This window comes from Hoplias malabaricus, chromosome 4 (genome assembly GCF_029633855.1).
Source record: "Hoplias malabaricus isolate fHopMal1 chromosome 4, fHopMal1.hap1, whole genome shotgun sequence".
Taxonomy (NCBI): domain Eukaryota; kingdom Metazoa; phylum Chordata; class Actinopteri; order Characiformes; family Erythrinidae; genus Hoplias; species Hoplias malabaricus.
In genome coordinates, this window is record NC_089803.1 from 20,783,659 (window position 1) to 20,810,878 (window position 27,220).

A 27,220-nucleotide genomic window follows, 5' to 3' on the forward strand; every position below is an offset into this window, starting at 1 on the left:
GTGCAGTGCAGAGCCCACAAGCAGGAGGACTCCGAAGCCGGGAGTTAAAGTACCAACACAGACAGAAGCAGAAGACTGAGCGTGAAGCGAAGACAAGAGCGAAAATCACAGATCCTCAGAGTCGCTGCTTCTGCTGGAGCTCCACCGCTCGCCTAAGCGAGGTTCCATTCAGCGCGAGAGAGGAGGAGCGCACGTTGGTAGTAAACTCTCTGGAGTTTGGTCAGAGTCGCTTTCGTGTTTTTACTCTGCTTGTGGAAAACCACTGAGACAAAGGGAAGTCAGTCCGAGTGACTTTACAACAACATCAGCAACAAGAGCAAGCCTTTCTGGACTCTCGTCTCAAGCCTCTTCATTTCTTCACCATCTCCATCTCAAGAGGAGAAGAGTTCCTTCGTGAGGGAGAGACCGAGGCAGAGACAGAGACCGAGAGGAAGCCCACGTGGATGGAGAGAAGTTTCACCTCACATAGACACCTGTAGAGGTAACTACAACTTTCAAAGTGTGCTCTTCTCCTGCGTTGATGCTGTGTGTTGCTTGTTCTCTTCTGTTTGCCTTTGTTCATGTCTCAGAAATGTCTTTGTGTTCTGTAATCTGTTCCTCCGTCATTGCATCAACACAGTGCATCAGTCCTTTCCCAGTGATGAAAACACAGTTTAGGGTGTTGTTCTTATGTAGCTGTTGCGATTGAATGCATATAGATATAGGTGGACTGACAGTGGAGAAGTGAGATCAGAGCGCATTCAAAAGTTCACAAGCTGTGATTTCCACGTGCGCTGTCCGTGGTGCTGAAACAGAGCTTTGACTGCGCTGTGCAGCAGGGTGGTTAGACTCGGACCACTTAGTCATGTCAATTTCTCTGTGCATCTAATGAATTGGACTTGCGTTCTAGAACTGTAAGTTGGAGATGCAGGGTCTTAGAAGAATCAGAGACATGTCTGAAGTCCTCAGAGCACTCTGAGAAAAGTTAAAGACACCACAGTGCACAATGGATAGGAGAGAAAATGTAACAGGACTTATGTAAAAGCAATGCATGCTGAATCAAACTCTATAAAGCCATGCACGATGGATTTAAGTAGCAATGTACTGCATATTGGATTGCAGAGGACAGTGAGAGTGCATGCACGCCGGTGATGACTGGAATAAACAGTGACGCAGATTAAAATGGGATAAACACTGATGCACAGTTGATGGGGACAACAATCAGAAAAGGACCTTCCTTCCAGTCTGATCTTGTTCCTGCCGCTGAATGTGCACACCGTCGAATACAGTCAAGGCTGAGGAGCGGAGGAACAGCTCAGAAAATTTGTCACATAGTCTGCTTCACGCATAACTTCTTAATCTTCTCACACGCATTAAGCAAAGGCATGGTTTGGTTGATTTGAAGGAGAAGTGAGTTAATAAAATGTTCTTTTCCTGCTTATACACTGTTCTAAGAAACTTGAAAGGAGATTTACCAAGTCACATGCCTGTTAACCAGTGGTGCACAAACTCTGATACTCTGAGGGTTCCAACTGAAAACCTGTAGGTTTCCCACTTCGAAAGGAGATTATCTGTTGACTAGGTCATAGTCTGCTGAATTTCAGTTTAATCAGCAGGTTGATACTTAAATATAATACACTGGAAAAGGCATACTGAGAGCAAACCAGCTTTAAGAAAGCATCAACACTTTAGATGCTTATATGCAGGTTGAATACACACACACATTCACTCTATACCCCTCACACCATTGTATTTCTATGTGTGAATCAAATGTGTTCGAAACTGCTGCCTGATCTGTTGTGTCTGCTTGAAAGTCCTAAGACACATTTGAATGTCTTCAAAGGGTTAATCAGGATTAGTTTTAGAACTAATCTTAAGCAAGTACACTCCCACACACACACACACTTCATCAGTATTGTTCAGAGTGACGCATCTCTGCTTGTCTTGGCATGAATGACGCTCCCGATCTCTGTTGCCGTGCCAAACCTTCTCTAAGCTTCTGTGTTCATAAACTTGTTATTGTTTTCAAACACCATCTCCCACACACGTGTGTGGGCAGTCACATGGCATGACGGTCCCTGCTATTTCTTAAACACTGGCAGCGACACACAGCCAAAAGGAGCGAGCAAGCCAAGTCCGTCAGCAGAAAGTGAAAAAAAAAAACAAGAACACTGTAAGAAAGTGCTGAACTCCAGCATCTTTCCCTCCGGGCGAGCAGCATGCGCTTTCTAACTGTCTGATCAGATGAGTTAGTGTTGGTCGCACAGCTGAGCTGGTTGGAGGATCAGCAGTGAGTGGGTTGCCAGATCTCAGATCAGTAACTCGGCTGCCTGACTCACACAGCATGCCAAAGACCTTAAAAAAGAGCTGAAGGGAGAAGGTGATTCATAGATATGATCATAGACACTATGAGCCGCGATTGGTATTTCATTCCCGAAGCACTTGTTGCAAATGACAGGTGCTTAAACCTGGCCGTCCGATGCTGAAAGTGCCACGATGGTTATTAAAACGTAACCCGGGCTTTGGCTGCTCGCGACACGTTGGAGAGTTGCTATAGTTTCCATGGCAACATTTGAATCCCTTTCTCTTCTTCACCGCGTGAGTCAGACGAAACCCGATGGCTTCGCAGTCTCCCACGCCCAGCACAATGCTGCAGCTGCACCGAGGCACACTCTCCTACTGTTTCAGGAGCAGTGCAGACAGGTGTTGGAGGAGATTAAGAGAGACAGACTTTAGGGACGCTTAGGCAGATGTTAGGAGATGGCAGATATGTGCTGGAGGATGTCATGAGGTTAGAGAAAAGCTAGTTATAAGTTTAGAGTTAGTACTTCTCAGGAACCCATTGGGTAAGTGTTTGGACATGGTAGGCAGAAGGTAGGCACACGTTGGAAAGATGCAGGTAGACGTCTGGAGGTGATGGAAGATGTTTGGGTAATTTAGAGGGAGGTCAGGTAGAAGATTCAAGAAGTTACATGCTTGTTACAAAGCTGTGTAGATGTGAGCAGACATTAAGTAGAAGTTAAGGCACATTAGAGACTTGTTAGGTAGATGTTCAGAGATGTTCTGAAGATGTTAATTAGCCAGGGATATGGAGTTCAGATGGTGGAGATCGGGGCCAGTCGCACCTGTGGTAAATACTCAAGCTCAAGCTGCACAAGTGCCACTCAAAGCAGTGGCAAATCTGCATAAATTACCTCCGAGAGTTTGCCTCCTGGCTTCTGTCTCGCTCTCTCAGTCTGATTCTGTCCATTCCTCTCTCTCTCACTCTCTTGTTCTACTTCTTTCTTTCCCTCCACTTCAACTTCCACCAAAAACATAAACCATCGACTGTTTCCATAACTACCGATGAAATGTCTAATTTCAGTCTTCCTCTTAGAAAAGGGAGTAAGAGAGACAGAGAGAGAGAGAGAGAGTGACAGGAATCGAGTGGGGAGAGGGAGAAAGAAAGAAAGGGAGGGAGGGGAGAGGGAGAGAGACTTTCAGGGCACTCATTTTGCTTTTAATGGCTTCCGGTGTTATGAAATTCAATAGGGAACGAGGGCTGGGGTGGAAGGGGGAGACAGAGCCATTAGAAACTATGGAGTTTTCAGACGACACGGAAAAGAGGGTCGAGCCACCTAATCGCCTTTCACTGCATAATGCAGGGGTGCATGGTTTCGTGCACAAACCCGGCAGAGAACAAATCTTCTGCAAGCCGAGTAGCATGAGGACAACAACAAAAACACTGAGGGCTTTCGGTGTCTGAGCCCAAGCTGTTGCCTCAGCACGTTGCCAAGGAATGAGGATGAGGAGGATGAAGCTAATTACAAAAAAAAAACAACAAACTAATCCTAATCAAAGTTGCTCAGTTCGCCTGAAAAGGCCAGTGCTCCCCTGAACCCATAAACCACACCAGAGCAAGAAGAAGTGATCAAAGCTGCTCTCACATCCCCTCTGTCTCCCAGTCCCTCCATCCCTCTGTCCTAGCTCAGCTGGCCCTGAATGTATCCCTTCATCTGTTTTCCAATTTGTATGCCAGCAAGAGAGGCAGAGAAAACCTTCCGGTTACTGAGAGAAGCTCTGTGATTCTCCTGTCTTCTTCTCTCTCACGCTCCTCTCCTTCTTTGTTTGGAGCGAGGGAAAGTTCAGAAAGCAAAAAAAAAATGAGAGAGAGAGAGAGAGAGAGAGAGAGAGCAAGAAGACAGCTGACCTTTAGAAATTGCAAGCTTCTGGTTTTTTTTTCTCTGCAAGAATGCTCCAGAAACCCTTGTGCAACTTTCTAGCAAGTCATTAAGACTTGTGCACAGTATGTACCTTAACAAGCAAGTTTTATTCTGTGTTACATTCCTCATCTCGCCCAGACAGAAGTCTGTAGGTCCTGCTATGACTCCACAGTCACCTCGCCCCTGCAACTTCTTGCTCTTGCGAACTGCAAGCGAGTTGTTCTGTCTTGCTGTCAACTTTTTTCCCCTTCCAAATGGACAGAGCGCAAGACTCCCTGCTGGCATTCTCAAAACTGCAAGGACCAAAATCGGAGTCTCCAGGCGACACCAGCCTCTCGTGGGCGTTTGTGGAATCTTCATGGACGTCAGTTTGACGCAATCAGCCTAGCCACGTGTTAAAGCGTGGGCAGAGGAGCGAGTGAAAACGAAAGGCTAGAGCTGAGGGAAAGCATGCTGCGAAGCGCGCTGTAATTATAGTCTGAGTGCAATTGTTCTGAGCTTTAGCTTTAGTGGCTCAAATGCATCCAGGCCGGTAATGGGTGCATGCGCAAACACACTAACGCTAATCAAGGGCCTGTCGACTGCTCAGCAGGTGATATGATTAATGCAACAGCGCAGACACTGAGATTGCAACAGCTAACCACAGCCTGCATGTGATAGATTGTCACTGCCTTGAAAACAATACCAATCCCACACAGATCTGTTCTCTCTAATGTCTGCTGTTATCTGTGTTTTTGTTGTGTCGTACAGATTTGCTACAGAAAAATATGGCCCAAATATTCCAGTGAAGTCTTCAACCCTCCATCCAGACCAACTTAGTGCACACAAACCAATAACCGAACCAAGAAAACCTACAAAAGAAAACCTTGATCAAGTCGACCACTGAAACAACCTTGAAGAGAGAGCGGAAGAGGCCTGACACCAACCCTGTCCTTCCCCTTCCATCGATCCTCTAAGAGTGAGAAGATGGAGTGGAGACAACTGTCCCTTACTGGCCTCTCCTTGGCCCTGTGTTTATGCCTATTCCTAGGCTTGACCCTTGCTACTCCCTCCGGACCTGCCTCACCCACCTGCGCCACCCTGGAACAAAGTCGCTTCTTCGGATTCTTCTCTTCCAAAACTGCCCTAACTTCATCTCCCTGCTCCTGGACCCTGCAGAACCCAGATCCCCGCCGCTACACCGTTTACATGAAGATCACCAAGCCCACAGAGTCCTGCATTCCACGGCAGATCAAGACCTTCCAGTTCGACTCCTTCCTGGAGACCTCCCGCACCTACCTGGGCATGGAGAGCTTCGACGAAGTGGTGCGACTCTGTGATGCTACCTCTTCCGTGGCCTACCTGGAGTCCAGCAAGCAGTTCCTGCAGGTGAGGAAGGTGATTCCCCGCATTGGCACTGAGCTTCTGGAGGTCGATGAGAATGCTGATGATGAAGGCAGACAGTTCAGTGCTGAGTTCCTGGTTGTTGGCAAGAGAAACCCTAGCATGCCTGCCTGCGAAATGCTCTGCAAGTGGCTGGAAAACTGCCTTGCAACCAGTACCCATGGCAATCCCTGTGGTATCATGGCAACTCCTTGCCAGTGCTGGGAACAACCCAAGAGGAGGCCTGGTGGCTGCTACAGAGGTGGAGTCTACCTGGACAAATGCACAGCTAACATCAGAGACAGCAACAGAGATGCCGAGATCATGAGTAAGTGTGTCTGTGTGTGTGTGTGTGTGTGTGTGTGTGTGTGTGTGGTAGTGGTTTTAGTTCAATGGTTTCCAACTTGCTTAATAAAGTTCTTTATAGTTTAGTCCAGAGGGATTTTACCAGTTGGAGGTAAGTTTTATAGCTTTAGTTTGGGGCTAAACTTTACCAGAAGTTTTAGCCTAACTTGCCCACCAAAGTTTGTGATCCTGAATGTGTTCTTTGTTTCCTGACTCCCAATCAAATCTCTAATGATCTTAGCCCCTGCAAAACAGTCAGCCTTGTCAGGAACCAGAAAACTGGGTCTCAAAACATGCCCCGCTGTGCTCCTGAGCCACAAACAGCTGATTTAGGTCCAGCTGTTAAAATAAAGGTGCAGTTTCACACCCTCCCCCATTCCTACCGGGCTTGTAAAAACCTGCCATTGAAGTGGCGGCGAGGGCTGCCGCTCACTTAGCCTGGCCGCGGAGCCGAGGCGAGCGTGTGTGTTCTCAGCGAGAGTGAGACGTTAGTGAAGCGAGGCGGGAGGCAATATTCCACCACCAAAGGCACACAATGCCGCCGCAGCTGGGGAGAGTAAGCAATCGATGTACTGCACTTGTGGTTGCCTTAGTAACAGACCCGTCTGCACTGAAACAGTGCACACACACAGCACTGCGGGCAATGAAACCTCTTTTCGAGCTGTTTTATCATGCAGCGCTCTGGCATTTTGCATTCAAAGCCACCTTTCAGTACAAACCAGCCGAAGAACATTTGGGCTCCTTTTTACTTTTTTCGCTCTCTTAAATGTTTGGAGGTTCTCACACTCCCCTGCTGTGCTGGTGTGTTACTGACTGCTAAACTGAGCCCCTGATAAGTCTGGAAGTTGACTTTTACATAAATGGCTGAAAGAAGCCCCAGTAGAGCCCACTGTGAAAGACTAAGTATTAAAGCTGAGTGCAGTTTGCAATGTTTTCCACCAGGTGGCAGCATTGCTAACATCTCTAGCTCCTGACGTCTGTATTTCTACTTAAATGTGGGCTCTTCATATACAGCTTCTTGTATATGAACACAATTAAGATTCCTTTAATATCTTTTTTTCCTAGAAGTTAGCATTTTGATGTAAATACGGTGAATGTTCTCCTGCAGAGGGCTGGTCTGGCTGGGGCCGCTGGTCTGAGTGCAGCACTGAGTGCGGTGGTGGAATCCAGGTCCGGAGCAGGGCGTGTCAACCTGAGGATGGCATCTGTGAAGGTGTGGTAGAGGAAGGGCGTGCCTGCAACCCCCAGCCTTGCATTGGTGAGTGGATGGGCACTTGTCTATCACCATTTGTTGGTTTTGAATTTGAAGGAAGTGTAGATGAAGGTAACTAACAGTTCTCGTTTTTCTTGAGCAGGTAAAGTGCGCCAGCGTAGCCAGGCTCTGCGATCCATCATTGGCCAGAGGAGGGACAATGGGGAGGAGACTAGCCTTCTGCAGGCCCCTCAACCAGGTGAGATATTACAGAAGAGCCTTTCAGTAGAGATGCTGAGGTTACAGCTTTGAGATCCGCCAACAAATTCAACTATGATCACTGTATTTCTCCCTCTGTCCTGTCTTGTAGATGCCAATCAGGATCAGTGGTCTTCATGGAGCACATGCTCTGTAAGCTGTGGTGAGGGTTGGCAGAGTCGGACACGTAACTGCATGTCGTCCACACATAGCACACTGTGTACCGGCCCCTTGAGAGAAAACAGACCCTGTAACAACTCTGTGGCATGCCCAGGTATGTGTGCTACACAAACATTAAACATCTACATACACCTGAGTTCTCCTAACACTGCCTGTACTTAATATCGACACAACATAACGTCAGTGTCCTCGTTCTTTTTGTTTCTCCAGTGAACGGAGCCTGGGAAGAGTGGGCACCATGGAGTTTGTGTTCATCTACCTGTGGACGTGGCTACCGTGACCGTGTCCGTGTCTGCAAGCCAGCCAGTAACGGAGGAGAACCCTGCAGGGGCCCAACCAAACAAACCAAGTTCTGCAACATCGCTGTGTGTCCCGGTCAGTATTTTCTCAGAGCAGAAATATGTGATTTTGATGCCTGAAAATAGCAGGAAAATAACTTAAGAGACTCAAAATACACTTACATTAGCCTCAATACCTGTTTGGTGCAACTTTCAATCTGAACACCAGATGGCGCCAGAGACCACACTCTGCCCATAATTTCCGCTCTGCAAAATGGCCGACCAGGAATGGAGAGACCTTTCATTACTATATTGTGTGCGGTTTTTGTAGAAAAACCTGTTAATCCCTTAATGCCACATGGGATGTTTGTGCTTTCAGAGAAGGCATAAGCTAACCAAGCATTTGTGGTAGTTCTTTACTTTTCCCACCGCAAGAAAAAAGCCAAAATCAGAGCAAAGAGCCCTTGATAGTCAAGTGGCATGCTCTATTGTGCCTTAAAAAGCAGTGGGAAAATGACGGGACCTCACAGTTCTCCACGCTCAAGAGTCCATCTAATGAGGTGGTGCTCAGAGAGCAATTTACGCCCCCCTGAGACTTCTAATTAGCCTTGTGTGGCGTCCATTACTGGGTATTTTGTGTTGTATCACACACGGTCTTCCACACCTGAGAGCGCTGATTAGTTTAAACCTTTCTTTTGACCTCTTTGTGAGGCTCATATTATTAAGAGTGAATCACAGCATCACTTCAGTGTGACAGGAATGCTTTGAGGGCAACACGACTTCTCCCAGACCCTGCTTTTCCTTTTGTTCAACCCTGCTGTTTTCTCTGCAGTCATTACTAGGGCTCGCGAATTAAAATCAGAATCATCAGATTGTGAAGCAGACTGTTCTTGTCTTCTCTTTATAGTTGATGGCTCTTGGAATGAATGGTCAGCCTGGAGTGCTTGCTCTGCCTCTTGCTCCAACGGGACAATGCAGCGCACACGAGAGTGCAATGGCCCATCTTATGGAGGCTCTGAATGCAGGGGAGACTGGCGTGAGATTACCAACTGCTTCCTCAGAGACTGCCCAGGTACCCCCACACCCCCACCCCTCAATGTTCCAAACATGGTCTGAAATATAACATATCTGTGTTAATGTGAATGTATTTTGAAAATAAAGACTTTATCCATGTGCCTTATTTGTGACTACTTCCTAGTGGACGGGAGATGGCTCTCCTGGAGCTCTTGGGGCAGCTGCAGTAAGACCTGTGGAGGAGGTAGCCAGCAGAGGCAACGAGTGTGTGAAGGGCCTTTCTTTGGTGGAGAGCCTTGTGTTGGTGACAAATCTGAACTTAGACGCTGCAACGAAAAGAGATGCCCTGGTATGAAAAGGAACCGAGTTTTAATAAATACATCTACATTTTCTTAGTCTGTGCAAAACTAAAGTGGCCCAAATATTGTACCCTGCAGAACCCCATGAGATCTGTGTTGAGGAAAACTATGGCAGCGTGGTGTGGAAGAGGACTCCAGCTGGTGACACCGCTGCTATTCCCTGCCCTTCTGATGCCACAGGTACATAGAACACGAAATATATATTTCATAGTGAACTTAATAACAGAGAGTATACCACTTTTGAGGCAATGCATGCAAGGCAAAGTTTCCCTGACAGATTCCCTGCCACCAAATTGTGTGGGTTTTGTTTGTGGGTCAGTACAAGCTGATCTCAAATAAGGGACAGCCTGGTTTCAGAGGAGCTTGCTAACTTTCCCACTGCCCTACATTATGAATCCACTTATCCCGCTGGAATTATGCAAACCCCTCTGATCTGCTCTGCTGCAGGCATGGTCATCCGTCGTTGTACTCTGGATGCTGTGGGCCTTGCCTTCTGGGAGAACCCCACCTACATCAAATGCATCTCTAAGGAGTATCAAGACATCCAGGCATTGGTAGGATTATTATTCAGACGCAATCCCAAACACTTCATGTAAAAATGAATGCTTTTAATTGTGGAATTTCGATTTAGATATAGACCCCAGGGTAACTATGGTGTTTCTTCTGTTCCTAGACTCGTGACCACTTCTCTAAGTCCCAGAAAGGCCTGTTAGTGGACGGTGTATCTGAGATGCTGTCCAGACTGCGAATGACCTCAGAGGATGGGACCAAATACAGTGGTGACCTCTTGGCTATCATGGAAGTGCTAAGAAACACTACAGAAATCTTCAGAGGATCTGGTTACAGTCTCAGTAATGCTGACGTGGAGGTAACATATAAAACAATTTATCAAATATTCAGGACCTTCTCTTGATTCTAGCCCTGTGTATTACTGTATCCCTAGCAATACTTCCACTGATTCAATGCTATTACAGCTTTTCCCTAATGACCCGACTTAGAACGGTTGTTTTCCCTTTCCAATTAGAACTACGCTCAGACAATCAGCAATTTACTGAAGGAGGAACACCACGGGAAATGGGAGGAGGCACAGCTGGTGAGTGTGTGTGTCTCCCTTAACACATTCGACTTTCTCATTATCGCCCTGAGCCCATTTCACCGATGCAAGGCTGGTGAATATAGAACCTGACTCATTAGAGTGGAAGACAGAATAGCCCTGTGGTGTAGGCTGGGAAAGGTGTGGAGCATGAGTTCACAGCTATTCAGCTCTGGCACCCATCTCCATTAGTCAACATTAAGATGCCGTTCTGGATGAGTTATACCTAAGAGTAGAGGGTGATTCATTGTCCTCCCATACGGATCTCCCATACGAAGCTGATTCACGTGGCCCACACAGATCGGATCTGTCTAAAGATATATATAAAAAAAAAACACCACTCCTACTGAGACAGAATCTCTCTCCCAAACTGTGGACAGAGGGACTCGGATTCTTCAGATTACCTTTCTCAAAAGCAATTAGCTCCGTCAGTGTAGGACATGGACATAGCTAAGTACTTTACTCTGAAAATCAAAGTTCTTGATTTCCAAGCCTCGATCAGACTGATCTCTGACCTTAAACCCAATGAAATTCAGGAGTTTCAAGAGGGTAAACACAAGAGCACCCTTGTTTAGACTTAATCTCAAAGTTAAGTGCCTCTTGAATTAACGCAGCTGTGAAGTTTAAGAGAGAAACAGACTGTTCAAAAAAAACCAGAAGTGACAGTCAGTCCGCCTACACAGCAATCTGTGTGTTGTCATGGCAGCTCGTGAGGGAACAGCAGTTGTATAGGCAGATAAAAACGAAGGGCATGGATGCAAACACCTCGCGCCTACACACACACACGCACGTCTGCGTCATAGAGACGTACGAATTCCCTCACACACACACTCTCTCCACACGTACGCCTGAATTAGCCACACCACCATTTATGGAACCATGGAAGTGCTTGAGTCCTGGGTCTGAGGTGGTCTTTCTTTTAGCCTCCTGCATGGTGCATGTGCAAGTGATTATCTCTCTCGTTCTCAGATGGGGGGAAGCATCAAGGAGTTCTTTGGTCTGGTTGAGGACTTCATCGACATGATTGGCAAGCAGATGCGAGACTTCCAAGACATCTATGAAGTGACAGAGAATCTTGGTGAGGCGCCCAGACGTCGACGGACCATTTGATGCTTTTATTTACCGATCTATGTTGGTGTCTTTTGTCTGACTCTGCTTTTCTTCTCATCCCAATCAGAGCTGAGCATCCAGAAGCGTCCCAAAACCCTGACCTCAGACGTGACATTCCCTATGAAGGGCTGGAGGGGAATGATGGAATGGGTGCGCAATTCCGAAGAGAAAATCACAGTGTCCCGTAATGCCCTGAGTTTGGATGTGCCAGGTATACACACACACACAAACACACAGCACAGCACTTCCCAATAAATCCCAGTATTTCCTAGCATATCCCAGTCTATCCCAGATTTTCCCAATCCATGGTCACTTACTTACGTTTTTGCTGAATGTGTTTCCAGGCGCAGAAGACAGCACAGGCTTTGTGACTGGTATTGTTCTATACAGAAACCTGGGGCCTATCCTGTCTCTACAGAGGTATATAAACACACACACACACACACACACACACTGTCTCTCACATATACAGACAGTGTCCTTGTCCAGTACCTGTCTTGTCCTCTACTCCTCCCTGGACAGAGACTAGACTATGTGTCCTTAACACAGAATAACATCACATACTGCAGCTTTCTCATTATCAGTGATGCTAACATGTGCACCTCCCTCGCCATAGCAACAGCACCTTGCTGAACTCCAAGATCGTCACAGTAACTGTGAAGCCCAACCCTGGTTTTCTGACCGCTCCTGTGGAGATTGACTTCCCTCACTTGCACAATGTGAGTACACCACCCAACATCACAACATCCTGTAGGTATTCAACTGGATGGTGTAGGATTACAGGAAATGAACTAGGGCTATTGCAGGTATTATAATCAGGGCCATTACTGGCTGCTGATACACGGCCCCTGAGCCACTAGGGGGCAAACCATGTTAGAAAGACATTAGAACATATCTTATTAAGGCATTAACCACGATCAGAGTTAATGAAATAGTCAATCTTTTATATGCTCACATGCAATTTGTAACTGCCTGAGCGACCCACATAAAGGTGGCCCCAAAATGTTCAGGAATGATGATGAATGTTCTAGACCTATAACAAACGCAGTAGCACAGGGGACGTGATGCATGCCGTGAGACTCACACTCTACCTTTCTCTCCTCAGGGCACTATCAACGAGACGTGCATTGCCTGGGACGAGAGCGAGACGTAAGTGTCCATTTTACTTGTGATACTTCAGTGTGGGTGTGTGTCTGCTCCAGAGTTAGCAGGCCATTTGGCCTGGACGTTTTCACAGCAGAAAATGCCACTTACACCCTACTGCCCCCAAATGCCATGTGTCACCACAGCAGCGTCCAAATCACCCTCTTGCATCTCTTCCTTCACTGTCATTCATTTGAATGCGCAGGAGAGACTAAGCACCCACCTCGGAAAGTGTAGCAAGCCAGCGTACAAACACACACACTGCCCTTAGACTGATTCACACACTTGAAGGCTATGCTTTCATCCTCTGAACACAGAGCTAGTGTTGGTCAGTACTGCCAGCACAGGGCAAGGCAAATACAGAGGGATGCTAAGTGACTGCTGCAGCCAACTGTTTTCCACCAGCTCGTTCCTTCTGCTTCTCCACCCCCTTCCAACAATCTGACAATCCCACCCCTCAGACTGACACAAAGCATTCCTATTGCCAACAGTGCCACTGAAACCACACTATGTCTTAGAAAGAGAAAGAGAGAGATATGCGTATGATCTTGTGGATATGACCCTTTAAGTGATATTTTTTTAGAATATCAAACCTCTTCTATAACCTCTTCTAGCACTATGCTTAGTCTATAGTCACCCTGTAACAATGTATAGAAACGATAAGGACAGGACAATAACAATAGTAACTGTACAGAATATTGATGGCTGTAAATCGAACTCAAAATATTAGGATATGTATCATATACCAAGTATTACGATATGATTCTTTGTCAGTATCGTCCACCTTCAGAAGGAGGTTCATTGTTTTTCACTGAGGATTTTTTTTCTCCCCCCTCCCTCCTCTCTCTCTCTCTCCCCGTCTCCCTCCCTCTCTCTCTCAGTGGTTCTCTGCTGGGCTCGTGGTCGGCTCGCGGCTGCAGAGCGCTCGCGCTCGACTCCAGAACCAAATGTGTGTGTGACTCACTCTCCACATTCGCCATTGTAGCTCGGCCGAACCCCGACTCGGTGAGTCCAGTGTCTTTGAATTAGCATGGATGTGTCTGTTTGTGCGTTAGTGTGAGTGAACGCATGTGTGTCTATGTGGTCCATTGTCTGTCAGTGTGGAGCGAGAGCGCGAACGGAAGCAGGTGGATGCAGTGAGGCTTTTAGTGGCTTTAATTGCCTTTGAAACCTTTAGGTTAATTAAGCGAGGTCTTATGTCTGTTGCGCAGCATTGCTATACATGCCATTTACCAAGAGAGCAGGAGACTAGTTAATCATTTATTATTGATTATTGATTCAAATTGGAGATGCGTGATTAACCGCATGCAGCATTAAGAAGATAAAGCTGGCCTTATGTTCTAGACATGAACCGACCAGGATACTGTGCATCGTTAATCAGAGTGCTTTATGCTGCATGGTGTTTTTTTTTTTTTTTTTTTTTTTTTAATGCATCATGTCACATAGCACTTGATTAAAAAACAAAAAAGGCATGAATGATATATTCCATGTGGTCATTTAAGCTCTCTCCAGACATTTTGTGGCAGGTTTCATTGGTGCACATTAGCTGCTCTGTATGTGATTAGAGCCTCTGCCTCTACCTCTCTACCATTTTGTTCTCCAGTTGCCGTGGCAACGGCATCCGCAGCGCTCAGTGTGTGTATCTGTGTGTGTGTGTGTGTGTGATATAGAAAATGGAGAGATGGGAAGAAAAACAACCCCCCCCACACCTCCCTCCTTCCTAAATATGCTACTAATGTACACACACAGATTTATCTGCATAGCTTTACTGTAGCATTATGTACCAATGTGAGGATGTGCATCCTGCACTCTAAAACAAATGGTCCTTCTAGGGTTCTAGAGTAACGACATTTGGGCTCTAAAGGACCACAGATCACTCGAAGAACCATAAGTGGTTCAGGAGCTGATTAGGTTCTTTTTACTGATCCCTGGAAAGGTGTACCACAGAAACACAATGGGTTCTATTTCTGTTGCAACAAGACAAAGAACCTTTATTTTGTCACTGAGTGTGTGTGACCTGTTGTTGGTCATTTTTCTATCTTTTTTGGGGCAGATTGGGTCATATAGCGCTCCCTGCGTCCATCTCTGACTTCCTTTATGTCCTCCTACTGCGCCAAGTGTTCCTATAGGCTCAGCCCATACTCTACAGTTCTACATTATGTCTCCACACACACACACACAGACACACACACACATACGCACACCATCGCTGAGGTGATTGCAGCTAAAACTCATCCCACAGAGCTAATGCCAAGCTGCTAGCCAATCAGAGATAAAGTAAAGCCACCCCCCCCCCCTTTTTTTTTTTTTTTTTTGCACAGGAGACATTTTCACTACTTCTTGCCCGCAAGCTTTATGAACATCAAAGAGGGGGGGTGGAAATGAGGGGACAAAAGAGAGAAAGAGAGAGTGATTGTGCAGACAAGAACTCTGCAGTATGAGATTCATTTTCATCTCCTATTGGACATGGTCTGCTTCCTCCAGTAATATTTGTATTTTTTTAAGAGTGATCTCTCTCTCTCTCTCTCTCTCGCTCTCGCTCTCTCTCGCTGTCTCTCTCTCTCTCTCTCTCTCGCTCTCGCTCTCTCTCGCTCTCTCTCTCTCTCATCTAGTAAATGCCCTCAACTGGTCATTAGAGCCACTGAAACAGGACAAGCAGTTCCGTTCAGACTTGTGCACTATTCTCCATGGTGTCTTTGTCCTGCTTTCTATTATTATTTTTCCTTTTTTTTGGACAGAGATAGGGAGAGGGAGACAGAAAAACATTCAATCTTTCAAGTGCGAAGCCAGTCAGACATCTATTTGGGTCACACCAGCTGGATTTATCACTCGCTCTCCTTTTTTCTAATAGTGTCTTAACACTTCTGCCAGATAAAGAGAAGCCAGACTGTGCTTCCCTCCAATGCAGAGTCAGTTCAGTTCAGATTTAGCTTCATTGTAGCCACAAACTTCTCCACAACCCCCCCCCCCACACACACACACACACACACACACCAGACACAACAACAGAATGTGATAAACAGTGTCACCGTACACACAGTGCACTACTCAACAGCACATGGTGCACATTTATAGGTGCCCAACGTCGTTCTCTAAAGGGCATTTTGTGGCAGCATTACTTTAAGAGTGCAGTATTCGGCAGAACACAGTGCAACACTGGACAGAACGCGGCGTACAGGGCTGGACAGAGAGTGTTATCAGAGGAGTACTATAACAACTATTATACCAGAGATTTTATTATCCCCCTGTAATGAGCAATTCAGTGGTTTACAAGTGGTCCACACACACTCTCAGAATACAATAGACCGATATATGTGTGTGTGTGCTGCCTGCTGGCACACAATGGGCATTTAGCTTCCACCACGCAACAACTCTCATTAATGCAGAGGTGAGAATAGCCCACCTGGCCCCTGCAGAATACACACACACACACACACACACATATACTCACACAAACACAAGCTACACAAGCATACTCCGTCTCATTCTCTCACCTTCATTTCTCCTTCCCTCAGCACTGCCCTACTTCTGCCATTCACACTGCCTGAGGGGATGACAGTATGTGTGTGTGTGTGTGTGAGAGAGAGCGAGTGAGCGAGTGTGTACACGTCTGTGGGAATGATAACTCAAAGGCATGTCTCTTATCTCCTCTCCAGAACATGGATAAGAACCTGTTGCCGTCGGTTACCATGATCGTGGGATGCGGAGTGTCGTCCCTCACTCTGCTGCTGCTCATCATCATCTACGTCTCAGTGTGGAAGTAAGGACTTTTTCTGCCTGATAGTGTAACTGTAAAACATTTAGAACGATTAACACATAAGTGTTGTACAGGTTCTGTATTGATCCGTTGTTGTTTTTCCTCAGGTATATCCGCTCGGAGCGCTCAGTCATTCTCATCAACTTCTGCTTGTCAATCATCTGCTCTAATGCGCTGATTCTGATTGGTCAAACTCAGGCTCGCAACAAGGTGTGTCTAAATGACTTTAAATACTTTTACATCACAATGTTAACGTGACTTTTTTGTGTTATAGGATTTACACATTAGTCACTGTGTAGTAAGCCATTAATAATTAACTAATTAGCCCCTGCTTCTCTCTCAGGTAATGTGCACCCTGGTGGCAGCCTTCCTGCACTTCTTCTTCTTGTCGTCTTTCTGCTGGGTTCTGACGGAGGCATGGCAGTCCTACATGGCTGTGACTGGACGCCTGAGGAACCGGATCATCCGTAAACGCTTCCTGTGCTTGGGCTGGGGCCTGCCCGCTCTGGTGGTGGCCATCTCTGTAGGATTCACTAAAGCCAAGGGCTACGGCACTGTCAACTAGTGAGTACTGAATCTGTCTGTCTCTTTTTCTCCATCTGTATCTCTCTCTCTTTATGTCCGTGAGCTTTGTCTGGTGACTAAACAACATGCTCCCTCTCCTGTAGCTGCTGGCTGTCTCTTGAAGGTGGACTCCTCTACTCCTTTGTTGGTCCCGCAGCTGCTGTTGTCCTGGTAAATACACACCACACCTACATTAACATAGACAATATTCATATTCCTGCTTGGGATACAAGGGTGCTGTGGTGTTACTGTATGTTTTACTGTAATTATGTAATTATTTTCAGGTGAACATGGTGATTGGTATTCTGGTGTTTAACAAGCTGGTGTCTAAGGACGGGATCACAGATGTGAAGCTGAAGGAGAGAGCTGGGTAAGAACTCTGCTTCCTTGCTCTCAAATATAAATATATACAATTAATTTAGGTATCAACATAGGTGTCAGACATCTGTTAATAACACTACCCTTATTAAGGGTTTATAAATGTGTAATACACAGTTATAACACATATTTAAAAAGGCCTACATTAAACCCATTACAGCAGGTCATAGCTAGTACAATACGGTATTTATGTTTATAATGGACCCGCCTTTTCCTTTGTCTTCCTGCAGGGCGTCTCTGTGGAGTTCATGTGTAGTGCTCCCCCTGTTGGCTCTGACCTGGATGTCAGCTGTGCTGGCCATCACTGACCGGCGCTCGGCCCTGTTCCAGATCCTCTTTGCCGTCTTTGACTCACTGGAGGGCTTCATCATCGTCATGGTTCACTGCATCCTGCGCAGAGAGGTGAGGGACTCGCAAAACAAGCCCTCGGCGAACACCCCGCCTTTAAAAGGACACCTAGCACATTATAGAAACTGTACTCTAACACATGTATCTCACGCGCTGTAGGTTCAAGAAGCTGTGAAGTGCCGCGTAGTAGACCGTAAGGATGATGGGAACGGAGACTCTGGGAGCTCGCTGCAGAACGGACACACTCAGCGCCTGGTGAGTCTCACCAGCACACAATCTTGTATCTGTGAACTGTGGGGACATTACATAGATTTACATTCGTTTTGAGGAGACTTATGTTTAGCTTTTCCATAAATACTACTAGCTAAGGTTGGTCCTAACCCTAAGTTTGTCTCTAATCTTTACCCAACCTTAAAACATGTCTTCACCTAAAAATGTAATGATATATATGTGGGGACCACAAAGAATACAAGTCCCCACAATGTGAGTGTGTAAACAGATTTTTGTCCCCACAGTGTGATATTATCCTGGCGCACACACACACACACACACACACACACACACTGTACTAGCTCTTCATGCCTCATTTGCATTCTCATGCATTTTACATGATGACCTGCAGCAATCACAAATAGCTGTTGATTTTAATTATTTCCCTCGTTTTCTCTCTCTCTCTCTCTCTCTCTCTCTCTCTCTCTCTCTCTCTATCGCAGGGGGATTTCGAAAAGGATGCTGATGCTAACAGGCCAGGTGAGATTAACCCCTACATTTTTGACATATTCATACATTTAATCTCCCCATTACTGGCCACAGAGATCAGAAATAGTGACCACTGCTACGGCCATTAGCATGTGATATGTACCTCACCACCAACTCCTTTCCTCTCCCTCAGGTGGTATGAAGAGCTCATCCGAGGAGAAGATGCCTCCCCCTCAGCTGCCCCTGCCCATGGGCCCCAACTTCCACACGCTGCCATCCAACCCCAGCTCCAAATCCCACATGCAGGCCGTGCCCGAGTACTCCAGCCACACGCTGACCCTTCGCCGGGAGAAAGGCCGCGGAGTGGACCCCACCTGCGGGAAGCCCGTCTACGTCTGTGACAGCGACATCTTCAAGCAGATGGACGTGGAGCTGGCACGAGGACAGGGCGAGGGCACCGGAGTGGACGCTGGAGGTTACGTCCTGATGCCCAACACCACATCCACCCTCCGCTCCAAGCCCAAAGAGGAGCCATCCTCCACCACTAAGTACAACATCAGCGTGGAACAGTTGCCCCAGGCTCGCCTCATGCACTTGAGCGGTGGCTATGCCGAGCCTCAGGCTGCCTATGCCAGCCGGACACTACCCGCTGACCGCCTCAGCGTCTCATACTCAGAGGAGCGCGACTCACCCGTCCAGAACCTGCACAACATCTCCAGTGAGAGCCACGTCACCAGCAGCCTTGGAGACACCTTCGACTCCATGAACTCCATGATGTCCAAGAGTGAGACCATCTCCACGCTGAGCATGAGCTCGCTGGAAGTTAGCGAAGGGGTAAGCGTCTTCTTTAGTGGCCTAAAACAATGTGAAAAATCCAGGAGCTCAAACTTTCAGCAGCCCTTTCCTTATTCTTCACATACTCACTCATATTTAGGGATGGCTCCACAAGGGGGTGCTATTGTGCAACACATCAGTGTCCTCGATTTGCATGTTTTAAAGGAACTGTAGGTTGTGTTTTGTCCTTAAATTAGAGCTTTAAAATCATTGGAGACTAGACCCTCTATCATTGCTATTGCAGGCTCAGCACTGCAGAAAGTGTACTATGTAAATTCTGGAGGATGGAAGGAAACTGAAAACTGAGGATAAACAAAGTGAAAATCTGAAAAATAAATATAAATAATGTCTTATGGCCAGGAGAAAGTCCACATTTTCACCTATGCCTTCCCAGTACTTCAGTGCTATTTTGAACAATGTCTGTGACCATGAAAGCTCTCATCTAATGTACATTCTTTGTTTTTCTCTTCCTCTTCTCCCTCCCATCTTTGGATTCCCTCATTTCCAGAGGCAGAAATCTCGTTATGCTGAGCTAGACTTTGAGGTAATTACATTTTCATAACTCACCTACACAGCTGCAGCATTTAGAAATGCATTAGAGCATAATTAGTCCATTACTTTAGTTCCGAGAAGTTCCCATCCGTTGTATTATAAGAGTTAAAGTGTGAGCCTGGGTGGGACGCAAAGTTTCAACCCCCTTTTCCGCATTCATTAGAGCTGAACACCAAATTACCCCATTAAGTCCTAACATTAATTCAGAGCTGTAGAGCAAATTAGACTAAATGGGCTTTTCAGTAATCCATAAGAGACGTGATGGACGTTGTGTTTTTTCTCCTTCCTAATTTAATCGAACAATGCTTGTTTCTTTGTTCTTTGCAGAAGATCATGCACACGCGGAAGCGCCACCAGAACATGTTCCAAGACCTCAACAGAAAACTCCACCACGCTGAGAAGGACAGAGAATCACCTGCTTCCGACAGCAAGGTGAGCTACAAATAACCAGATGGAAGCCAATTATAAGCTCTTAGAATAGCGACAAAAGACGTTGGATGACAGAAACCTAGACAGAGTGCGCTTCTCAGGATCGGGCTGCATCAGAAACTGTTCATCACCAAGCCCCAGTTCTGTCACACCTCAGCAAAGACAGACCCGCCTTTAGTTCAGCCGTCCAGCGTTCACTCGCATCTTTATCACCATCTTTGTTCTGTTTTATCTTCAAATGAATGTGTGAGAGAAATGATCAAATAAGAGAGAGAGAGAGCGAGAGAGGGTGGAAGAAGCTGCAGAAAATAACAATTCAGAGAATCACCTCAGCTCACCTTCACCTCTGTTTACTATTAAAATTATGTGAATCAAGACCGTTTGAAATCATTTTCTCTTTCTTTTTTTTCCTCTCCCGCAGTCTGTGAGGTGGAGCGTGTCTTCTGCGGGAAGTGACAAAACCAGCCACAGCGTAAGTTTCCTATTAGCTTCCTTTCTTTAATGCAAGGAAAGCAATAGAGCGCTTTTAAACAACTATATTTGTTGTGTTTTTTGGATGAATTGAACTGGCATGATGGTTCCTCATTAAAGGCCCTAGTCCAGAACCATGATAACTTGCTTAAATCTTAAATAGAGATCAAGAATTAATTTCTCAACTACCAAAGTCTGCACCATCCTGCTCTTGAGATGGGGGTCTAATCCACTCTCCCTCTCTCTCTATCTCTCTCTCTTTGTTTCCACCACCAGGACAAGCAGCAGGCTCCTGGAGAGCGATCGTGGGAGAGCATGCCCCGCTCTCAGACATCCCCCCCAGCCTGGGTGCGCAAAGATCTGGAGCCTCTGCAGGCGTCCCCCCTGGAGCTGCCCACAGTCGAGTGGGAGAAGGCCGGAACGCCCATCCCTCTGGTGGGACAGGACATCATTGACCTGCAGACGGAAGTGTGAAGGCCTCTACTGAACCCCCTGTTACACCCTTGGCTCCTTTTGGTTTGGGAAAAGAGAGAAAGTAGGCGGAATCTGTAGGGAATTGGAGAAGCGGAGAAGGAAAGATGGAAAGAGTTGGAAGAAGAAGGAGAAAGAGAGAAGAGAACCAAAAACAGCTCCTGACATCCAAAGAGTTGAGGAAGGAAAATAGAGGGAGAGGGATAGAGGAATGGAAAGAAATGTAGCGAATACCCTCTGTGCCCTCAAGCTTCGTCCAGCAGTGTGGTTGGTGTTGACACTAGAGGAGAAGAAAGAGTTGATCGATTAGCTTTGCTTCTCCTCTGGACACACAAAGAAAAAGAAATGTTCTTGTGGTTCCGCCGAGAGCTTCTCCCATCACTCTTCCGTCCAGTCCAGGAGAGGTGTGGTCTTCATGCCTGTGCCTTTTCTGTTTATCCTTCGACTTCAGCGTGGAAAGGGACGGAGCCTCCAGTCTGCAGTCCGGAGGGCCGTCCAATCACTCGGCTGCTTGGGCTCGGAGATCTTCGGGCCTCTTCCAGCACGGCGAGCGCCAAGTGAGTTCCCAGCAGCCTCTGGGGTATTTTCACCCTGTGGTGGATGGACGCATGGTGCGCAATGTTTACGCTGTGGTTGTGGTTTTTTTATCGCTTTGTCTAGAGCTGCTTCTACGGAGCTTATTACAGACTCTTCCATTGAACTCTTTTCAGAGTCTCTCAGCATAGCTTTCCTGGACTCTGCAAGGCGTGTATAGGACTATAAGAGCTGAAACATTATCTTTATTGTTTTCTGTTACTGATATCAATGTGGAAACTGTTATTGAACACGTTGTCATAATATAATTTTGATCTTTTTCTTATGTTGGAATTTATGTCACTCGTTTATCTTTGTCTTACCGTCATTGGGCAAGTTATAATTTTTTCAGTCCCTCATGAAACATCTCACCCAATCCCAAAAATCAACGTACACATAAGGAGAGATAGCGCAGAGGAGAGCAAGTGGAGGTGCGACTTCACAGAGACACTGAGACTCATGAACATTGCCCCACAGCCGCGTCTGGAGCAACCCTAGTGAACTCTAGGTACCGAAGGCCGGGCGCCAGTGACTGTGTCGCAGTGGAAAAACGTCCAGGATCAAACACCATTTGTCCTCTGCTGAAGGCCTCATTGGATTTATCACTTTTTGTGTTACCTCCATTTCTGCTGCTTCAGCTCTTTCTACAGCCTTGTGAAATAGACAAAATTCAGAAACCTCATAGGCCCTAGTAGTAGGCCTTGAGGCACCTCGGCACTTCGACCGAGGCTGCTCTTGCCCTCCCCTGATCTTCATCAGAACTTCCACGGTGCCAGCTTGTAGAGACTGCTAACAGACTCTATCACGTTGTGCAGACAGAGGGAAAGATGATAATGCAATATGACGACGGACGCTTGATGCTCAAGCGAGGCTGATGTCAGACCCTTAGCAGGTTTCTTTTTTTTTTTTTTTTTGTTATTTTCAGAGATTTTTGTACCATGTTTGTAGAACACAGACTCTGCATTAGCAATGATCAAAGACTCTTTCTCCATCAAGACATAATGGATGAAAGCACATGACCTTGGAGTCCTGTGACCAATATTGATTCTCAAAGAGGCAAATAGAGATATTATATATGAAGAGTAATAGCCTATAGTGTTTCAGATAAATACCTATGGTTTTCTACTTGACACCCCCATGATTGTCCGGTCTGTATTGTCCCTGTGTTATTGGAAACTCTGTTTGTCAACCTGTGTGCCAATAACCTTCCTCTTGTTTCAGTCTTACATGGAATAAGTGATCGGATTGTTCTCTTCCCTTTTACATTTCTATGTCCTTTTCATTGTTTTTTCACATGTACAGTTTTCAGAGCACAAGATGAATATGTATAATTTCTAATAAAAAAATCTATATTATAACATGGAATCCTATTTCCTTTCCAAAAGCAAGGTCAGCAGCAGACATTGTTGTTAGCACATGCATAAATCACAAATATAGTCTAGCTTCACTTTAGGTCTGTTCTGTTTTTTAATTAATTTGACCACTACCAACATTCACAAAGCTACATAACTACACCCTGATTTAAAGTAAACAAATGCATCATTTCTTTTGCAGTTAACATGCGACTTCATTATTTGCTATATTTAGTCTTCAATCTTCAAAAACAAACAACAAGGCTGGTTCAGTATATTCTATTTTCAGCTTTCTGTCAGAAAGCGTGCGTACAAAGGCACATTACATTTCTCAGATGAAAACAGGAAGCCGTTTATGTATTTTTAACCAAACATAACACCAACTGACATGAGAATAGCATCAAAACCTGAAAGCACGGGACGCAGTCCAGTTGCTATAAACTCTTGAAAGCAGAAAACAAATACCTTATCTCTGAGCTAGCACATTAACAATGGTATTTTCAAGGAGTGGTGACCTATTTCAGATCTAACTCGTTTTTGAAAATCCGCATACCTGTCACATTTGAGCATTTGAGAGACGTTCCACTGAATTCTGCTCTTGAATAACAGCTTGCTCATGCTAAATAATTACTGGGGATTTGGATAAACTGTTTCATGTGCAAGGCTTACAACGGATTAGAGGGGAAGTGAATAACAAAGTATGTGGACACCCCTCCTAATTGCCGAGCTCTGATTTTGCAGTGCTTTAAGCCAGCTTGTTACGGCCAAACGAAAATGGGAAGGTAGTTTGAATTTTCATCTTTTGTGGAGATGGGTAGGCTGTGCATCTCATTTACAACAGCGAGGGGATGAAGTGTGCTGACCTCCCTTCCAGACACTTATTTCTGGTTAAAGACTAATTAAACTCAGCACAGTCAGTCAGATTCACAGCTTTTTTAAATAAGAGCTGTAGCACTTTTTAACCACAGTGCACATCTCACTTTAAATGTCAGATATTTCACTTTCTACACTCCCTCCTGTAATAAGGTTAATTTGCATCTTTGTATGTGCAAGACAAATCACAGTGCAAGATACTGGAATAGAAGTGCAACATCTGTGCCAGATAATAAGGGAATAAGAAATATAATGAAATAAAGAAAGGCCTGTATGAAACAGTATGTTGTAGTTTCTTATTTATTTATTTATTTTTCCAATTAATGTTTGTAAATGGACAAAGATGTAGCCTACATTACAGAGCACCTACATGAAAATACCAGTGATTCTTTTTAAAACAGGTCAGTTTCTAGAGATATTACAGAACAATGCCATCGTCTGTGAAAATCGTATCCATAAAAACTGACAAAAAAACTGATTCTCAGAAATAACAAACAAAGAGTGTCCTGGATCAGAAAGTTGGAAAAGAGTCATTTATAAAAAGCAAATAAAATGATGAAGTCCACCACCCTTCCACTGAAAAACAGCTATTTGTCATTTCTGCTAAATGTTGGTACAAAGCAACTTTCCTAATCCCTAAATTAGTCCCATACCCAGTCTGAAACACTGAAACAAACCTGCCTTGTTTCTGTTGGACTGTTTTATTTGTTTGTGTTAAAGAGTACATTTTATTGCATTTCATATTATTTTTTGCATTTTATCTTATAAATGGAGGTCTTTAGGAAAAGCCTTGGTGAACGGAGAAAATTGTTTGTTCTCAGCACAGTAGTTGTCCTCAGTAATTGAGCTACTTCAGCAGAAACAAGGTGCCATCTGGACAAAAGAAAAATAAAAAAGACAGAATGTTAGCATGTGAAAACAGTTCAATCATGCCACTTCAACTAATGCTACATCGTTTTTGTCTTATTGTTGAGATGTATTGGCGGTTTCTGTCTAAGTGAAACCCTTAGCCCCGTTAACACTGGAGAGGAAGATCTTCCTCCAGGAAAGAATGCAGACGTGCTGGAAGACACTGGAGGGGAGAGGGAAGATGTCGACTGAAACTCTGCAAAACAAGAAGAGTGTAGAAATTCAGCAGGTCACACTGATTCTGTTTTTGTATCATTGTTGGGACTTTTACTTAGTTTAATCTTAAACCAAATGCTGTATTTGTTCAAATAAATGGAGAAAATTTGAATTTCAAAATCGGAGAAAGCCCTAGCGACTAGGAAAGGAGTCCCGTAGAGGGCTGAAGATGCACTGGAAACCACTGGAGCAGAGACAAGAAAACATCTGAAAAACAGTGACACATGATGAGTGTAGAAAGAAAAAATCCACTTCAAACTAAATGTACTCTTAAAGGGGAATATCCAATGTGAATTCTGTATGAGTACTTTACCTACCGTTTGTGTGTTTATGCAATTCTCTCTCTCTCTCTCTCTCTCTCTCTCTCTCTCTCTCTCTCTCTCTCTCTCTCTCTCTCTCTCTCTGAAACACTTAGAGAAAGCCCTAGTGATTCTGGAGAAGAGGGTCTTTCTCAGTGGTTCAGCAGCAGCTGTGGATGCGCTGGGAGCCTTTGGGGTGGGGTCAGAAAATGACATCTGAAAATTAACATTACAACAACCCAAAAGATGCAATGAAACACTCGTATTTAAGAAAGAAATAACGACACTTCAACAACTTTGACTCTGAGGGTCAGAAATAACATACAGTTACAACAGAACTCCAGAAGAATCTCTCTCACCTTGAACCTGAGCTTTGGAGTCTTGATTCTGGGAAACCTGAACGACAGGATTCGATTCCTCGTGGATGGACATGGCTGACTCTCATCCTCCTCAATGATGGAGATTAAGTCCAGCCCAATGTACATGATGTCCATGCTGTACCTCTGAGGAGCGAGGATTCTATAGACTTTTTTCTCTTCTCTCATTTTGCTGTAGAGATGCCGGTCCTGAATGTATTCCACCACAGGTTCAGGCAGCAGGTACGGGACGCTCTGACCCCTGCAGAGAGCTTGTCTCAGGAGAGTGTAGGAGATGTTGTTGGTCACCCACTCTTGGACGATGTGGATGTTCTCACAGTGCTGGTGGAGCAGCTCTGTCTGGGTGATGAATTTGTGTCATTGCGTCACCTGTTGATGATGACCACACCGTAGGAAACTGCAATCTCAGCAATGTCTTCTGGACTCCAGAGGTTCTGCACACCAAATGACTCCAGAAGATCACCCCCACAGAGGAGCTTCAACTAAGGGACATCTGTGCTGTGTCCTAGGGACACACTCTCCCATTCTTATTTTTGTGATGAATTTGAGTGTTGTCTTCACAAACTTCACAGTGATTCCTGGTTGCTCTCTGCCAGCTATTTGTCGTGGTGGTGCCAGAGGACCTTGGCTGTCTCCGTCCACTCAGACTGCTCACTCTCCCAGTCATCCACAGTGATCCCGGTGGAGCTCTCTGTTGTAATCTGGCCATTTCTACCGAATGCCAAGCCGCAATCAGGTCCTTTTCTTGTAGCCGTCGCCTACAGGACAGACAATGCCTCTCTCAACCTGGTATCTTCCAGTGCTCTTCAGTTGATCCCGCGCCAGCTCAACCATGTGCAGGTTCATGTTTGTGATGGGGTTAAAACACCCACATGCTAAAAGAATGACTCAGGATCTGTTCTGTGGCACAGACAGAGAAAAACCATACAGAATTAAATTACCTGCACAATTGTCACTGCAAAAAAATGTTATTAAAACACTATGGAAGCAAATCTGTCTCATCAGACTTTGAAATATTACCACCTTTGAATTTGTAGCACTGAATTTTTTTGCACTGAAATTATGCATCTGAATTTTGTTGCTTTTGAATTTACACCTTCAGATTACCACCTCTGAATATTTTGCTTCGCAATTATGATTCTGAATATAATTACTCTTGAATAGAACTCATGAATTTTCAAGAACATGTTTTAACTGTCATTATTCAAGGTTAATAAATTTAAATTTAAAAAAAATCAAGGTTAAAAAAATTCAAACAAGTTGCTCAAATTCGATAGATCAAATTCAGATTCCAAAATACGAGTTGCAAAAAATTCAGATACACATCCAAGACATCAAGGATGAGCGATCGATTCATTAGGATTTTCTCTTTCACCTTAAATGATGCAGTAGTTGCATTCTGTCGCCGCTAGACGGCAAAATACGAACACAACTTCCACACCGTGGAAAAACTACACGTTTAGCTTCCTTCCGCGGATAATATCTCTTTATTTTCAAAGTGCCTCAAAAATCTGAAATGCTCACTGAAGACACAATATAACAGACTATTGATATTTCAAAGTCTGATGAGACCGATTTGCTTCCATACCACATGATTGTTCTC

At 45.2% G+C, this 27,220-nt stretch overlaps 1 protein-coding gene across 1 annotated transcript; it reads left to right on the forward strand.

Moving 5' to 3' along the window:
- On the forward strand, positions 1–22,914 carry LOC136694372 (adhesion G protein-coupled receptor B1-like). The gene is made up of 31 exons (XM_066667870.1): positions 1–481; positions 4,932–5,871; positions 6,997–7,146; positions 7,244–7,339; positions 7,451–7,612; positions 7,729–7,893; positions 8,704–8,868; positions 8,995–9,159; positions 9,248–9,349; positions 9,617–9,723; positions 9,843–10,037; positions 10,194–10,262; positions 11,232–11,340; positions 11,440–11,583; positions 11,717–11,792; positions 11,989–12,091; positions 12,478–12,521; positions 13,397–13,520; positions 16,172–16,275; positions 16,380–16,482; positions 16,616–16,836; positions 16,941–17,007; positions 17,121–17,206; positions 17,445–17,616; positions 17,722–17,817; positions 18,276–18,312; positions 18,455–19,095; positions 19,604–19,639; positions 19,975–20,079; positions 20,498–20,548; positions 20,824–22,914. The coding sequence occupies exons 2-31, from the start codon at positions 5,148–5,150 to the stop codon at positions 21,019–21,021; spliced, it is 4,617 nt and encodes a 1,538-aa protein (XP_066523967.1). The 5' UTR covers positions 1–481; positions 4,932–5,147; the 3' UTR covers positions 21,022–22,914.
- Positions 22,915–27,220: the final 4,306 nt, after the last annotated feature.